The following is a 16,095-nucleotide window of genomic DNA, read 5'->3' on the forward strand; positions in this document are numbered from 1 at the left end:
CATACTAATTTAAAAAAAAAATAGATCAACTTTTTTTAAACTGAGTTAAGTTAATATTTTTTTCTATATTAACTTTTAACTTATCGAGTTAAATTGATAATTGGTTAACTGTTAACTTTTAACTTATCGATCTTGTGTCCTCTTAACTTAACTTAACTTGAGTTAATTATTTTCATTAACTTGCCCACCTTTGCATATTATTACATTTTAGATAGGTATATTAATTATTATTATATTATAATGCATGTATATAATATTATTATCTCGGGCATGCATATTAATAATATTATTACTATGACCAATAAAAGATACAGTTGTCGCGTATTTGTATGTATTGACGGCGGCTTATATTATAACAGAAGATATTATGCTGCAGTATAAACATTCGATGGCTTCTTGACCTCAACCGCGGAATAGTTATCTCAATTTATAACATAATATTATGTAATGTGCACACACGCACTATTAAAATATAATATACTCCTATTCATAAATCGTAACTCAAGAGTCCCGTCACACGTGTATACCTACACACACACAACACACGTACATTAACACGATCGCTAATAGACTTCCGGTCGCGCGAAATTGACTGCGATATTATAATAATAATATAACGCGTTATGTGCACACGATACAATAATATTATTATACTCTAATTTATAATAATATCATATACGTAAATGCACACAAATGCATTATATTATAATATAGTGAAGGGAGATCCAGAAGATTTCACATGTGTAAATGATGTTTCAAATGTCCGCACATTGACTTTGAATACGATAAGCCTTAAGCGCGACAAACGGAGCGATAAGTTGATTGAACAGATAGAAAACTGCACTTGAAAAAAAAAATGAAAAACTGCACAAAAAGAATTCTAACGATTTTCCAATGCCCGGTGAACTTAAACTATACGGTCTCGAGGAGATGATATATAATATATACCATAGAACATATACCTATGCAGTATAACTTATAAGTATACACGCCGGTTGATTCTCCAGTACTTACTATTATAGCGCAATGCGTCATTGGGATGCAACATCACGTGCTGCACCTTTGCCCGGGTAATACCATATTATAATATATCATATATAAAGAGCATGGCCACTGCATAGGCATAGCGTAGTTACACGGTAGGTTGAAACGTCCGTGTAATCGTATTAAAAAAAAAGTCGTATTTTTATTATCATTATTGTCTACTACTACTTATGCCGCCACATCGACACCACTATACAATGGTATAGTAATACGTTGGTAATATATTATCACCATAATAATACCCATAATGTTATATAATAAATATGTGAAGACGTATCACCCTAATACTAACTCTAACGTCTGTAACACTGATATTTTTGTTGTTGTTGTTGTGAACGTCTCGAGGCATGGTTTGGCCAAGACTCCTGTCCGTGAATTCAAATGAGCCGACACTGTATTCCCCCGCGACATTCGGCGAAACGGTTATGCATAAAAAATAAGAAACGAAATAAGTAACCGATGGCAATAAAAAAAAATATAAATACCGATCCTCTTATACAGCACGCGCTATAGCTAGAACCCTGCCACAAGTAGGTAGGTTATATCAGTATATGAGGTATCACGCAATAATAATAATAATAATATGTAACGTTGTAACACGAAAACGTAATCAAAGAGTCTATTTATTTTTTTAATTCAACTTTAGTTTTAAAAGTTAGTTTCAAATATTTTATAACTAAAAACAACTACGTGCCTCATTTGTAATATAAATTTTTCGAACGTGATTGAAAAATTAAATTGCAGTACCTACATATAATAATAATAATAATAATAATAATAGGTACGTCCACGTAATATTATATTATTTTACTTTTACTTTTCATTTTAAAAACAATAATATCAACAAAAACTTTTGATCAACATATTTTAAATAAAGCTACGTTTTTGTAAACATTTTTTAAAACAATTTATGTTTTTATAAGTTTATACCAAATAGAAAAGGAAAAATGAATAAAAGGAAGGTAAAACGAAAATAGGAAGTATTGAAAAATTATAATATTTGATGATAACATTTAATTTGAAAATTTAACTGATAATTGTTTTAAAAATGAAATTCGGTATGTCTGATAGGTATAAATAAACCTATATTATTTAACAAATTCGGTAGGCAAATAGTAATTAAAAACTATATAAATTATTAAAATCGAAAGATATAAAATTAAAGTTCCTATTGTAAAGTACCTACAAAAGTCACTACTAACCATGAAATATATCTAATATATCTATTATAATATAAAATACATATAATACATAAGCAATTCGTAATATTTATAATAAACTAATTACAAAATTATAAGTAGATCGCGTAATACTGCGTTCAAAACATCATACATATATAGATCGTATGTACATTCTTAGCTGTCATATATTTAAATTGATGACTAAAATATTAAAAATGTGAATACTATATTATTAGGAGCGTGTATCCATATAAGACTACTATTTTATATCAAAAAAACTGCATTAGTGTAAAAAATATTAATAACATTTGTCATTACCGAATATTGTAAAACAAAATTAAGCTTACAATATAATAATATATTTTTTTTTTGTAAAATATACCTTTGAATTTACAAGTAGGCGGTAGGCGTATCATGTTTTTGGTAGGACATTACCCATTTTCTTCTGTTAACTCAATAGTCATAGTTAAATAATTCCTTAGGTACACATTTTATAGTATTTAATATTTTAGAAATACATATCCTTATAAAATGAATAACAATACTATATTTTAATGAAGGGAAAGATTCGTTTACAATTTACATATTATATCAGTATAAAAATAAACAAATTTACTACCCAAATTTGTAATTCAAAAATAATTTTCTGAAAATCAATTAACGGTTAAAAACCGATTTATTATTTAAACTGTAAGACAATTATCATTGCCATCCTTCGTCTAATGACGAAGTCACTCGATGTCATAAATAGTCATAGATGTCTATCTACCTAATTGTAACTTAGATATTAATAATTATCGCTCATCAGTTGTTATAGTTTTCAATATAGCTCATACCGTGAGCCTCCAATTACGAATTGCGTGGGAACTAAAAAAGATATATATTTTTATGGTGTGATAAAAAATGTAACTTAATAATTGTTATTTTGTTGAAAAATTTCAAAAGCTATGTGACTATAAGTTATAAAAACTTTACCTGTTACTCATCTTTTCGTCAAGTTTTAATAAATTATACATATATATATATATGTATATACAACTGAATAAACTAAATATCTTTCAGCAAAAACACTAGTTTATCATAAAAAATTGTCTGGAAACATGAAAATACTTTTTATCATATCATAACTGCTGAAAAACGTCTAAACTAACTTTATTCGAACTATACAAAATCAATCCATCATAATATTGTTCTAATAACTGAACGAATCAATGAATTAGTAAAATTCCTCGCAACTCCAATACAATAATATTATATTGCGTTCCAACGAATCGAAACGAAAATGCTAACTAGTCATCGAAACAAGAATAGTGCAGCCTAACCTATAGCAGTGGTTATTATAATATTGTGTGTAATATCGATTAATATTATTAATTGAAACGAAAAAAATCTGTGCAGCGCAATAAAATCCCACCGTGGCTAAACCATATAATAACAATATCGTGTAGAGACGAAAAAACGTTGTTTTTGTGCTAGTCGACGAATAAAAAAATAAATTATATATATGTAACAATAATTCCCAATAATATTATTGTTTCGCGTCAATCCGTTTCTACGAAACGCTACAACCGTGTTACACTAATACTCAAAGAAACGGAATGTAAGATTTGACGTTCATCTTGTTGCGTTCGCCGAAAGAGACACGTTGCGCCGCCCGCGCACCTACCTACGGACTACAACGGCGGTGGAATCGTTTTTCTACGTTACAAATCGGATCGTAAAATCGAATGAAAAAATAAAAACGCTTAAAAACACGTCGGAGGCCGAATTTTATTGTTTGGTTCCGCGACGTCGTCGTCGTTATCCTCGTCATTTCACTACATAAACAGGCGCGCACAGGCGATAAACCCCGTTCCGAGTATAATAATAATATAAAGCGGAAAATAATAATATAATACATAACATTATAATAATAATAATAATAATAATGATATTATATTATATATATATATATATATGTGTGTGTACCGGCCAGACCGTAATGTCGTAGTCGCCGTCGCCGTAATAATAATAAAAAAAAATAATATAATATTCGGAGAGATCTGTCATGAAAATCTCCCGGTGGTCGCGACCAGACGCAATCCGACAATAATGGAGAGAACCACGAATGCTGTACCATGATAATAATAATAATACGAACGCATACGGTACAATAATATAATATTATTACTATACGCTAGGAGACCGTCTACCTCTACAACTACAGTCTACACACGTCGTCATTCGGTCGGCGGCAGTGGTTTGTTGTGGTTGCTAAAACCAGTTTACTCCGGTCCGTGACCGGGCTACCGTATGGTCGTCGTGGTGTCTGCGCGCGGGGTTTACGCATTGCCCGCGCGAGATACGTTTTTCGAAAAAAAAAAAATCGTTCCCCGGCCGTGCTCACTACCTACAAACACGTCGTACGTTTTAGGAATCGTGACTCGAAAATCGATGACGATTTGATTTTCGGCCGTTTCTATACGAACGAAACGATCGTCCCCAGTCAATACAATATTATTATACGCTCGTCTTATTCCGTTATCGTTGTAGTTCCCGTGCCTACGACCCCCCCCCCCCTGCAACGCCTAAATCATAATAATGTACCAAGGTACCTACATATTATGATGGGTAATAAATCTGTCATGATGTGCATGACGAGGGGGTACCACTGTGTGCGATGCACTTCGAGACGGACTTGCCTTAGGAAAATAAAAAAATAGGTAGGTTCAACTCACAGAATGCGTTGCGAAAATATTATTCGACGACGTTCACCGACCTCGCGTGCGACAGCGACGGTTGCGGTCCATGGAAAACTCCGGCAAGACTGGCGAGCACAACTTTTTTTTAAAAATAATATTCTCTTCGAAAAGTCCGTCGGCCGAGCTGTCACATCACACGCGACGGGTCGCTGCGGATAACTCGCGATAACCGTCCACCGACATATAATCGTATACGACAAGCCACCGACGATCCTCTTAATAGGCGTAATACCGTTAAACAATATCGTTTAAATCTCCGAACGGGACGGGAAAACGTGAGAACGACGCGCGACGACGAAAACAACAGACGCGCGCACGGCGGACGCGAACGCGGCACTGACGAAAAACACGCGCGCACGACGGCAGCCGGTCGACCGGTAGGCAACGGCAACGCTACGCACACGTTTCGGCCAATACCGGCACGGCGTTCGGCGGCCGTGACTGCGGCACCGCTCTGTCGGTAGGTAGTGGCGGCGGGGAAGGGGAAAGACGTGTCGTTCGCGGGACGGCCGGCCCGACCGATCGTCCGCCGGTCGCCGGTCGCCGGTCGCACGCGACATCGATATTGTTATCGTTATGATTATAATTTATAACATTATTATTATTATCATACCGCGGTATATGGTCGCACCGCCGTTGTAGTGAGTAGTTGGTGCGGTGCGCTAGGGATGTGGCGGCAGCAGGAGATGCGCGGGGGTGGCGGCGAAACCGCAGTGGTGCCAACGTGGACGTCGGCGGGGCGCGGGACCCGATCGATTAGGGTGTCTGTCCGCCGTCGCCGCCGCCGCCCCCGATGGCTCTCGAAGGGTTGAGCAAGAGGACTTAGAGTGAGCGGGTGACGGAGCGGAGCGGCGCGTCGCGCTCACTCGCCTCGCTCCGCACGCGACTACCGACACCGTGCCAACGGAACCGTGGTCGCGGCGGAGGGAGAACTTACGGGTTCAAATTTGAAACGCGTTCGGCTAGAAAAAGACGGTGGACAGACGAAAACATATTCTCCAAATGAACCTTTGCCCTCTCATTGCATCTTCGAAACAATAAAATCGTACACAATCCCTAGACCAGTGCCTATAGGAAAATCCGAACCGTAAAATCATAAAAATCGTATTCCATCTGGCAGCGTAACGTAGTTGAGATGACAATTTATTTTTCTATAAAAAAAAATAATACTTATCTTTACTGTTCAACGCGAAAAACAAATAACGTTTCAAATTGTCTAAAAGGTCCTGCAGCAATTGAATGAGTGGTTGTAATAATAATAATAATAATAATAATAATATGATATAATATATTTGATCAAAAGTTTATTTATTATCCGGTTATTTATTAATTATGAGTTTTTACAATTGCAAAGCGGATATTTTGTCCGATTGTGATACATAATAATAATATAATATATTAATAATATGTATAGTGTATACCTATGGCTATAACACATTACATTATTACATATATTGTTGAATATTGGTTTAATGTGTTCATATAATACCTATATTTAGTAGTATGTAATACTATGTATATACATTAACAAAATAACACGTATAAGTGTCGCAGAATTTACAGTGAATGCAATTAGCAACAAATCGCTAATTGGTAATTTACCATACTATGCACCAACGTGAAGGCTCCGATTTAAGTGATACATAAATTATTATAATGATCAAAAATACAAACATCAGTTAACCCGTTTTTATGTTTGTCATAATTTGTTTATTCTTACTTATGTAGAAAGTAAATAAAATAAGCATCAAACGCACTTAAAATTCCTTTACATTATAGTATCTATTCAAAACAATAGTTTATGTACCTATATATTAAATACTATAAAGTTAATAATAATATTATATTAAAATAATTAACAACGTACCTATGTCTTCTATAGAAGTGTGACTACGGAGTGCAATGCATCTGTTATATAGAAGTTTAAAATCTAAACCTATCCTGAAGTTTAAAATATAAAATTATATATTTCGAGTTATCTCATATAATTATTTATTATCTTGTTTTTATTCGTAAAAGTCGTAACCATAGACCAACAACTAATTTAGAATTAATAGGCATCAATAGGTATTTTTTTTCCTATTTAAATGAACGACGTCGGGAGATCTAATTTACTAATAATTCCCTGAAACTATCTACCAATTGACGGGCCTACTTCAACAATCAGAGTATCAGACCACTCCATTTTTTTGGAAAAATTTGTTTTGTCTTTCACAATATAAAGAAAAAATGTCTTGCAGTGCGTGCAACAAACGGACATCTCAGATTATTTTTCATTGAATTAATGGTAACAAGAAGATGGCCAATACTGAGTTTGAGTGTAAAAAACATACAGCTTCTTATATGCAGTCCTGTAAAGTATTTAAGTAAAAGTATTTGAGTAAAAGTATTCAAATACTTTTTTAAATATTGAATAACTTTTTAAATACTTTCAGCATGAAGTATTTTGAATGGTATTTCAAATCCTTTTTTTTGTATTAAATACTTTTTGGTATTGAATACTTTGATTTTTTATTTAGAACATTTTATTTGTATTCGAAATAATTGGTTGGAAAAATATTATTGTCAACTACAATAATAGAATAATAGTTTTATTTAATATTCTGTATTTCTGTGTTAGCCGAAGCCCAAAGGTTTGTGAAAACCAGATTTCTAAAAAAAGTTATTGAATATTGAATAACAATATTAATTCCCTTTAAAACTATTAGATAACTATTAGATTACTTACTAACTATGTGCTTATATTACGATAATTAGAAACCCACTTTAAAAACCAAAAGTACTTGAAAAGTATTCCAAATACTTTTTCAAAGTATTTGAGTAGTATTTGAAATACTTTACAATTAAAGTATTTGAGTAGTATCAATTACTAAAGCTATTTAAAAAAAATGTATTTGAGTATTTACTCAAGTACTTTTTAAAAGTATTCTTTACAGGACTGCTTATAGGTATTTGAATTAAACGTTATCATACTATACATTTTTATAGCTTGTCTTACATTTAAAATAATATAATATATTGCATATGGTGCAACGACCAGATAATTAAGGTCTTATCTTTATTAATTATAATTTGTTATCTACACTCATAACATATAGAAATAGGTATATAATATTAGTTTCTGTATTAGAAATGTCTAGCAAAATGTAGACAATTTTTTATGAAAATTGAATTGCTGCAGCTGCAGGCCCATCAAATGCATCTACGAAAAAAACTGAAATAATATTGTAATATTATAATTGTTACGCCGAATAAATCCGGTCGGTTGATTTTAAATATTTTACTATAAATTACTTAAAGGAAGGATAAAAAATAAAAATTTTCAAAAAATGAAAGAACTGCAAAATACATCTTTTTATAACTTATTTAATATTTATCTATATACCCATTTATTTGATCTTCTTATCTGGATTCAGACGTTTCAGTATTCTGTAAAAGTATAAAACTCTGTATACATCGTACAAAACGTACAACATGAAAATAGTTTTTTTTTTTTTTGATGAAAAGGAAAATGTAATTTAACTTGTATTGAAAAATACTACCGGTCACAACTCACAGTATCCTAATTTTATTTACTTGCGTTTACTTTTTAGACCTTTTAGAAAAACCAGACCGACAACTCCAACCCATTCAGTTTTTCTCAATTTAAATAAATTATTGATTTATAAAAGAAAAAGACTGCAAGCTTTGTAGAAAGTTCAAACGCTTAATCCTCTGATATACATACCTATATGTAGGACGTAGGTATATCATATATACTATAAAATGTATGTTTTTTTATCAACATGTTGTCTATACATGTCATTACATTCCATTAACATGTTTAACGTTTATTATATTCATATTATGCAAAATTCTTAATTAACATGAATTTTTTTTTTCAACATTATATTTAAGTATTTGTATGTAGATAATAATAATTTTATACTTACGACGAATCTTTCAAGAATTATTCTTCCATAAGTATGTAGTATTATGATATATACATAATATTATATATTATATTTTATTATAATTTATAACCCATCGAACATCGTGAATATTGTAGCACATTTTAATTTACATTTTATATGTATTTATGATTTCTTTTTAATGAATTATTTTTAGAAAATATTTGTTTAGCATAATTGAATTTTACATACCTACCTAATTTTTTTTTTTTTTTTTTATTGATCTTTGTATAGCTTCGGCGACATAGGCCATTAGCTTTTTACGTAATTTTGTTAGTGTCTTTTTAATTTTTGGCTTACAATTTGGTTACAATAATTGGGGGGGGGGGGGGGGAATTGTTACTTATGACTAGATATTTTGTTTAAATAAATTTTTCTATTCCGGTGTTCTTTAGGAAAACATACCTAATTTACTGTTAACGATGAATTTATTTTTAAGTATTGACTAAAGTTTTCAATATATTATAAACACGACTGTCAACTGAGTACCTATAATCGTATAATTATACTTTTTTATTATCAATAATATCAAATAATTGATAAATAAATTAAAACGTAGGTATAATAATATATAATAATAAATTATTATAATTTATTATTATACATAGTACATTCCACCATTCACTATATTATGAGCGATATAATATAGAAATAAACATCGGACGTGGTATACCTACACATACTTACATTTCGAAAGTGTTGTTACTACCTACCTAGTTTAACTTTTTTTTAAAATTGTTTAAAGCCAAGAGTAAGTTTATAATAACTTGTTGCTTATAGGTGAAATAAACATCATGTCTTTTTTTTGGCGGTCACAAATCATGTTTGTCAAAAGACGTTTTTGTTCATTATCGTTAAAATAATAAAATAGCACTAAGGAGCTCAATTATTATCAAACAAACCATATTTTTCTAACTAGTTTGAATCTCACGAAAAGCCTTTCTACCTCTCTATTCAGTTTATTTAGTTCTATAAAAAAAAAACACCAGTTTAAAACTTTATAAATTTATAAAAATATTTGTTTAAAAAAACTTTTCTTAACTGTATTTGGTGAGATTTAAAATTTTATATTTTTAAATTACTAACAAAAAAACAACTACCTACCTATACAGATTACAGAAATAACAGCGTTGTTAATAATTAAGAGATATTATTAAACGTAAAAACTTACGAAATATAACACTTGACTAATAACTAATAAGTATTATTTGAATTTCTATTTGCCTATTTTTAAATTTTTAATAATCTTTTAATAATTATATATTATACCTATAATGATGTTTTTTAAAAAATAAAACTAGGACCTTTAAAATAGTATCATAATAGTAATTAGTAGGTACATGAAAAAATAAATGACAATATAATTAAGTAACTATTAAGTTTTTATATTTTAGGTTCAAATATATAGGTTGTGGTTATAATTATTATTGTCATTGAAAGACAACCCGCGACCGACGACGCCTTGATCTTTAACTGTAATTGGCACGAGGTGACATATTATAAAATTATTATGAATATAATTTAAATATATATTTTAAATTTACAATAATTATTCAGTCCTGTTCTTAAACGAACCATGCCGTTCGCAATTTTTTATTTATAAATTATATATATTATTTAAACTTAATAATGTATGAAACATAAATAGATATTCTAAGAAACTTATATAGATATCCCTCTAAATGTATTAGCGGATCGATCATTCGACTCATTTTCAGAGTAGGTAGATACCTGTACTCCTTAACTTCAACTTTTGATGGATTAAAACATTATTTTAGGTACCTATACTCGGTAACCTACCTATATATATGCGCAGTGCGTATACAGTTTATAATAATAATGTATTAATTATTATAATTTATAGTCATCTAAATGAAACGGGTTGATTAAGTATATAATTAAACATGAGAGTTCATTGTTAAACTGAAGTTTGATAAATTATAATATAATCAACGACCATATATCTATATAGGTTTTTCGCACTAATGTGTTTGCAAAGTATGGATTTTCGAATTTCCCCAGCATCGCGCCTACAACAGATACTATAATCTATACACTTTGTCTTTTATCTCAAGCTATTTTCCACACCCCGTGCACTGTGTACGTTCGTATCAGAAATGTGCGCATTCAAATATTCAATTATTATTTACGATACGGGAAAACTTTTGTCCGCCTATATACGAATCTCCTTCAATTCGTTTACGGTTCACTCTGTCGCAGATTCGAGAACACGCGTTTCATACTGCGAGATATAGTCACACATAACTCAACACACACATTTTTATGTACCTAATATTATATATTAAATTCGGAATTTCGGTGTGATTAGAATTTCACGTTACAAAACAGTACAATATTACCACAATTGTTATAACACTCGTTTCTGATAGGTAATCGTATAATATAATATTTAATACGTATACGCATAATAATATTTACATCAAAGTCCGCAATTGATGGACGACTGCAGATATTATACACGCGTTTAATCTTCGTTGATTGATTAGTTAGTCGGACACCTGTGTGCTTTTCACATTTTCGTGATTACCACTGAGATTACGTATGAAGATATGTACAGATATATACATATTACATATTATACAGTTTACAGATATAACACATACTATACAGACGAAGGCACCGCAAAAAAAGTAATTGACAAACGTTTCAAGAGTACCACTGTAAAAATGCTTTATTACATGTCAATTAAAAATATTCAAAAATGTATCAAAAACCTCACATAATAATGCATATTATGTATAAGTATGATAATATATCCACACAAATTCATACCTATACATACTAAAATAGTATAATTATATTATACGAGTAATACAAAATATTAGAAATTAGAATAATAATAGTTATTGTTTTTCTGAGCGTTGCTTTATTAATAATATTTAGCTAAATATTTATGAGTTTATAATATGGCGTTAAGACAAATTGTTTTTATAATATACAAATATTATCATCTATACTCAATGCTATTGTTTCGTTCACGGATTTTATGACTTAACATAATAATCATGGCTTACCTTTGGCTTGTGCAAGGATTTCATTATAGCCGAATTTCCTTTGCCCTGAAATCACACAAAAATATGATTTTAATTAAATAGTTATATCATGTTTGGATTAAATGATGTGGTATTAAGATTATTATATTATATAAAATGTCAATATTATCACTAATTCCGCAATGTTGTAAATATCACTCTAAACTTAAAAAAATATATATTAATTATAAAACCACTAAAGCTTTATCACATAATAGATACTATCTATATTATATATTTACATAATAATGATAATTGTAAAATCATTGATCTGGTAAAATTAATATTGTTTTTTCAAACAATACAACCCACTATAAGTGTATATTAAAACGTAGTAGTTAACCAATATTTTAAGTACTCCTTGTCATGGTGCAAACACTTGACTTTGTAATATCGTTATTGGTATAATATAAAATGATTCCCATCGCTGTACACACAACGTCGTGCTATTGTATCTATAAACTTAAACTCCATAATTGGCTTTCAAGAATTCTTCATGTTCTCAAAACAACACTATTTTTTTTATAATATTTATAAGAAGAAAATGTAAATTGGACGCACCTGCAGGTCGGTACATATTGTTGCATATGTCACCATGTATTTATATTAATATATATAATATATTATATACTGTTACAATTGTCTATGTAATCGTCTATCTAATCAATAAGAGTACACAATAAAATTGTATTAAATCCTCTTATTCAAAATCAAAAAATAAAATATGATGAAATAATTATGCAACTAAATGTAAAAAACTAAAATAAATTATACTTTTGGATTTTAATGCATTTATCTACAAATAAGTACAATAAGTACTATCATATATCATTTAATAATTATATATTATACATGACATTTATAAATAATCCTGGTTTTTTTATACTCAGAATTCTGATTTTATATTACTAATAAGTAATATTTTTATACGATTCTGTTAAAAATGATAAATTATACTTAAAACTCGATAAATATTCTGTTTCTGTATACAAATATGAAAATATTATTTACTTGTTTTAACGAATGGTTCAGTATTTTACATTTCTGCAGGTTTACCTTTTTTCCTCCCAGTTACTCAATATTTCCTTCGCAGATAAATAATTACAACCCTTCTTCTCATAATTTATCACTGAATATACTCGGCTATAATTAACGCTTTGCCGTTACTTTTTTCTTTAAACCATAATAACATTTTTAATCGCTTCAGACTTTCTATCTTACCTCCTAGAAATTTACTCCAACCCCATTAAACACATCCCGTGTTCCTACAAAAAAAGCTTTCTGTATTAAACTCCCATTTCACATAATATTGACCTAAAAAAGAAAAAATGGTTGTTTGGTCACGTCGGCATAGCTTCAATAGTAATGAGATCGCATTGCATAACATTATACTCCAGAAAATCGTGTGTATACAGTATACCTTGCACTTCTCCCTTTTGCTGACCATGTTATCACTCAAATGCCGCGTGGAAATTCCGGCAGCCCAAATGGTCGTCATTAATCCTTACTGGCCAACGTTTTAACCTAGCATATAGGTGTATCACCCACAAATCACAATTTATCGTGGTTCTGCTGGAAGCCTGATTCTATCTTAAGAAATACCCTACCATAACCTTCTCTTTTCGCTTGACTTTATACGTATCTAGCTTGGTCATGAATCATAATCGACTCCTACTGGCTATACTACTTGTTTAACTCTCTCCTCTACGCATTGAACATAAAGAAGATGTCACTTGGAATCTGCTATATAATTTAAAGGTAGCTATAAAATCACTAATTAAATAAATTGGAACTATCTAGAGCACTTTAGATTTATAATAAAATAATTATTCCTATTCCTAATACATTTTCAATTATATTATATAACTAGCAAAATATTTTTTTAACGTATTATATCTGACAATTATTCTGTTTATTGAAATTTATTCATAGATATCAAATGTTTTTTAAACTAAAAACGGTTTTATAGCACAGTGTAGTTTCATATCGGTTTATTTTTCCCGAAAACATTTAATCGCAATTCCAGCATACATAAATTAACTATTCATATAATTAATATTTTAATTATAAGCCGTTAATTGATCTTTAGTTTATTCAAATTTTGTTCAAAGCGCATTATATTTTAGAATATATTATGACGTATTATAGTATATTTATATGCGTTCTAAGCTTAAACCATACTAAACAATTCACTATTATAGAATTAGAAACTTAAAAATAAAATTTATCTCATTATTAATATGAATTTATCTCATATAGGTTCTTATTATTCATAAAAATAGCGTTGCATAAAATATTATTTATATACCTCTTTTTCATGTGTGTGTGTTATTATCCTGCAAAATCGAGGTACTATTAAATATAACGCACCGTATATCTCGATGTTTCATTTAAATATTCTGAATATGTAGTTACTATAGTAAGTATAAATGGGGGTGAAGGATGTTTTAATTTCATATATTTTGTGTAAATGTTCATTTAATCTAATCACTTTAGGCATGTCATCCTGACAGTACAATATGTAGTCTCGATTTGCTTAAACTGTATTTCGTTGGTGTGTTTGATCAAAACAGACGGATGAGTCACATTTAATACATCAACCAGACAAGAAGCTTTTACGTTTAAAATTAATTCATGTCGAGTTACATCTACATAATATAGTGTTCGTCTACTAAATATCTATATTCCATTCCACGTATATATATATAATATTTACACCAAAAACACATTTACGTAATTTATTTGATAATTTAATTTATTTTCATTTCACAAATCCAAATAAAATTGTTCTCACAAAAAAAAGGGTAAACTCACCACACGATTAAGCTGTTTCCGTTTTTCATTTGTACATCGTTTCCGGAACTAATTTGGTATGAAATAAAATAATTACAAATATATGTTTACAACGATTCAGTTTATCGTGCAACTGTGATCTGTATTCAGCTATATAAACTAATTTATTGTATGCCAAGCATAGAACATACAATTTTTATTAATGCCTATATCGTTTGATATACACACTAGAGGTGTTCCGGGTACCCGGTTATCGAGTCCAAACCGGGTACCCGATATCATATTCAGTACCCGACTAATACTCGTTACCCGGCGAATTATTAAAAGATGACTTGGACAGTACCCGGTACCCGGTGTAAAGCTACATTTTTACCCTGGAATATACCCGGTACCCGGCTTAATAAACCCGGCACCCGGGTTATTAATAATAAAAAAAAATGTGTGCCCACAATCGACCAAACGAAAATATTTTATAAAATTATAATAGTAGTTACTAGTTAGTACTAGGCAGTAGGCACTAGCCCCTCCGGCCACCATGCTAGTTGTAATGACTATAAAATAAATCGTTACGTAATTAATAATAATACGTTTACCGATAACGATTTAAAAATAGAGTTACCACGGACAGCCCCACCGATTATAAATGTTGACAATTGACAATTATCTTGTATTCTTGTTTATCTAAAATCTACTATTTATAATCAATGGGTATAATATTATTAATATTTAATATTATATTGTTATGGGTGGTAGACTTGTAGCTTGTTAGTTGTTGCTTTATTTCTCAGTTGTCAGACGTCAGTTGGTTGTTCATCCAAATTCCATAATTTTATAATCATGGACGATGCAAATACTCAGTACATGGTATTTAATATTTATGTAAATTATTACTTGACCAATACCCGAGACTCGGTTTAAAAAAAATTATTACTCGACTAGTACTCGAGACTCGGTTTAAAAAAAAAATTATTACTCGACTAGTACTCGAGACTCGGTTTTAACAGATATTGTTACTCGACAAATACTCGGTACCCGGTTTATAAGTAAAAACTGTACCCGGAACACCTCTAATACACACAAAACCACAATTATATTATAATTGTAATATTTATATCATGTAATATTTATTCTAGGTAAGCTTGAAAATTCAACGTTAAATTACTTGAAATAAAAAAAAAATTGTGTAACAATGAATGAAAAATACGAAGAAAATATGTACTTTATATACACATAGGTACAATGTACATTCGTCATTGGTTACTTTCTTGAATAGATATAAGATTTTATCAAATGAATTTACAGGGCAAACATTTATTTAAATATTTTTTAAATA

The 16,095-nt window shown here is 30.2% G+C and overlaps 1 protein-coding gene across 1 annotated transcript in view; it reads right to left on the reverse strand.

Annotated features, from left to right (window-relative positions):
- LOC100160444 overlaps positions 1–16,095 on the reverse strand; it is a 218,942-nt gene that overhangs the window by 189,446 nt on the left and 13,401 nt on the right. Inside the window, exon 2 of the mRNA XM_029489572.1 lies at positions 11,952–11,996. Within this exon, the coding sequence (XP_029345432.1) occupies positions 11,952–11,996 (45 nt within the window). The remainder of the gene's footprint in view (positions 1–11,951; positions 11,997–16,095) is intronic.

The sequence above is a fragment of the Acyrthosiphon pisum genome, chromosome A2 (genome assembly GCF_005508785.2).
Source record: "Acyrthosiphon pisum isolate AL4f chromosome A2, pea_aphid_22Mar2018_4r6ur, whole genome shotgun sequence".
NCBI classification, from domain to species: Eukaryota; Metazoa; Arthropoda; class Insecta; order Hemiptera; family Aphididae; genus Acyrthosiphon; species Acyrthosiphon pisum.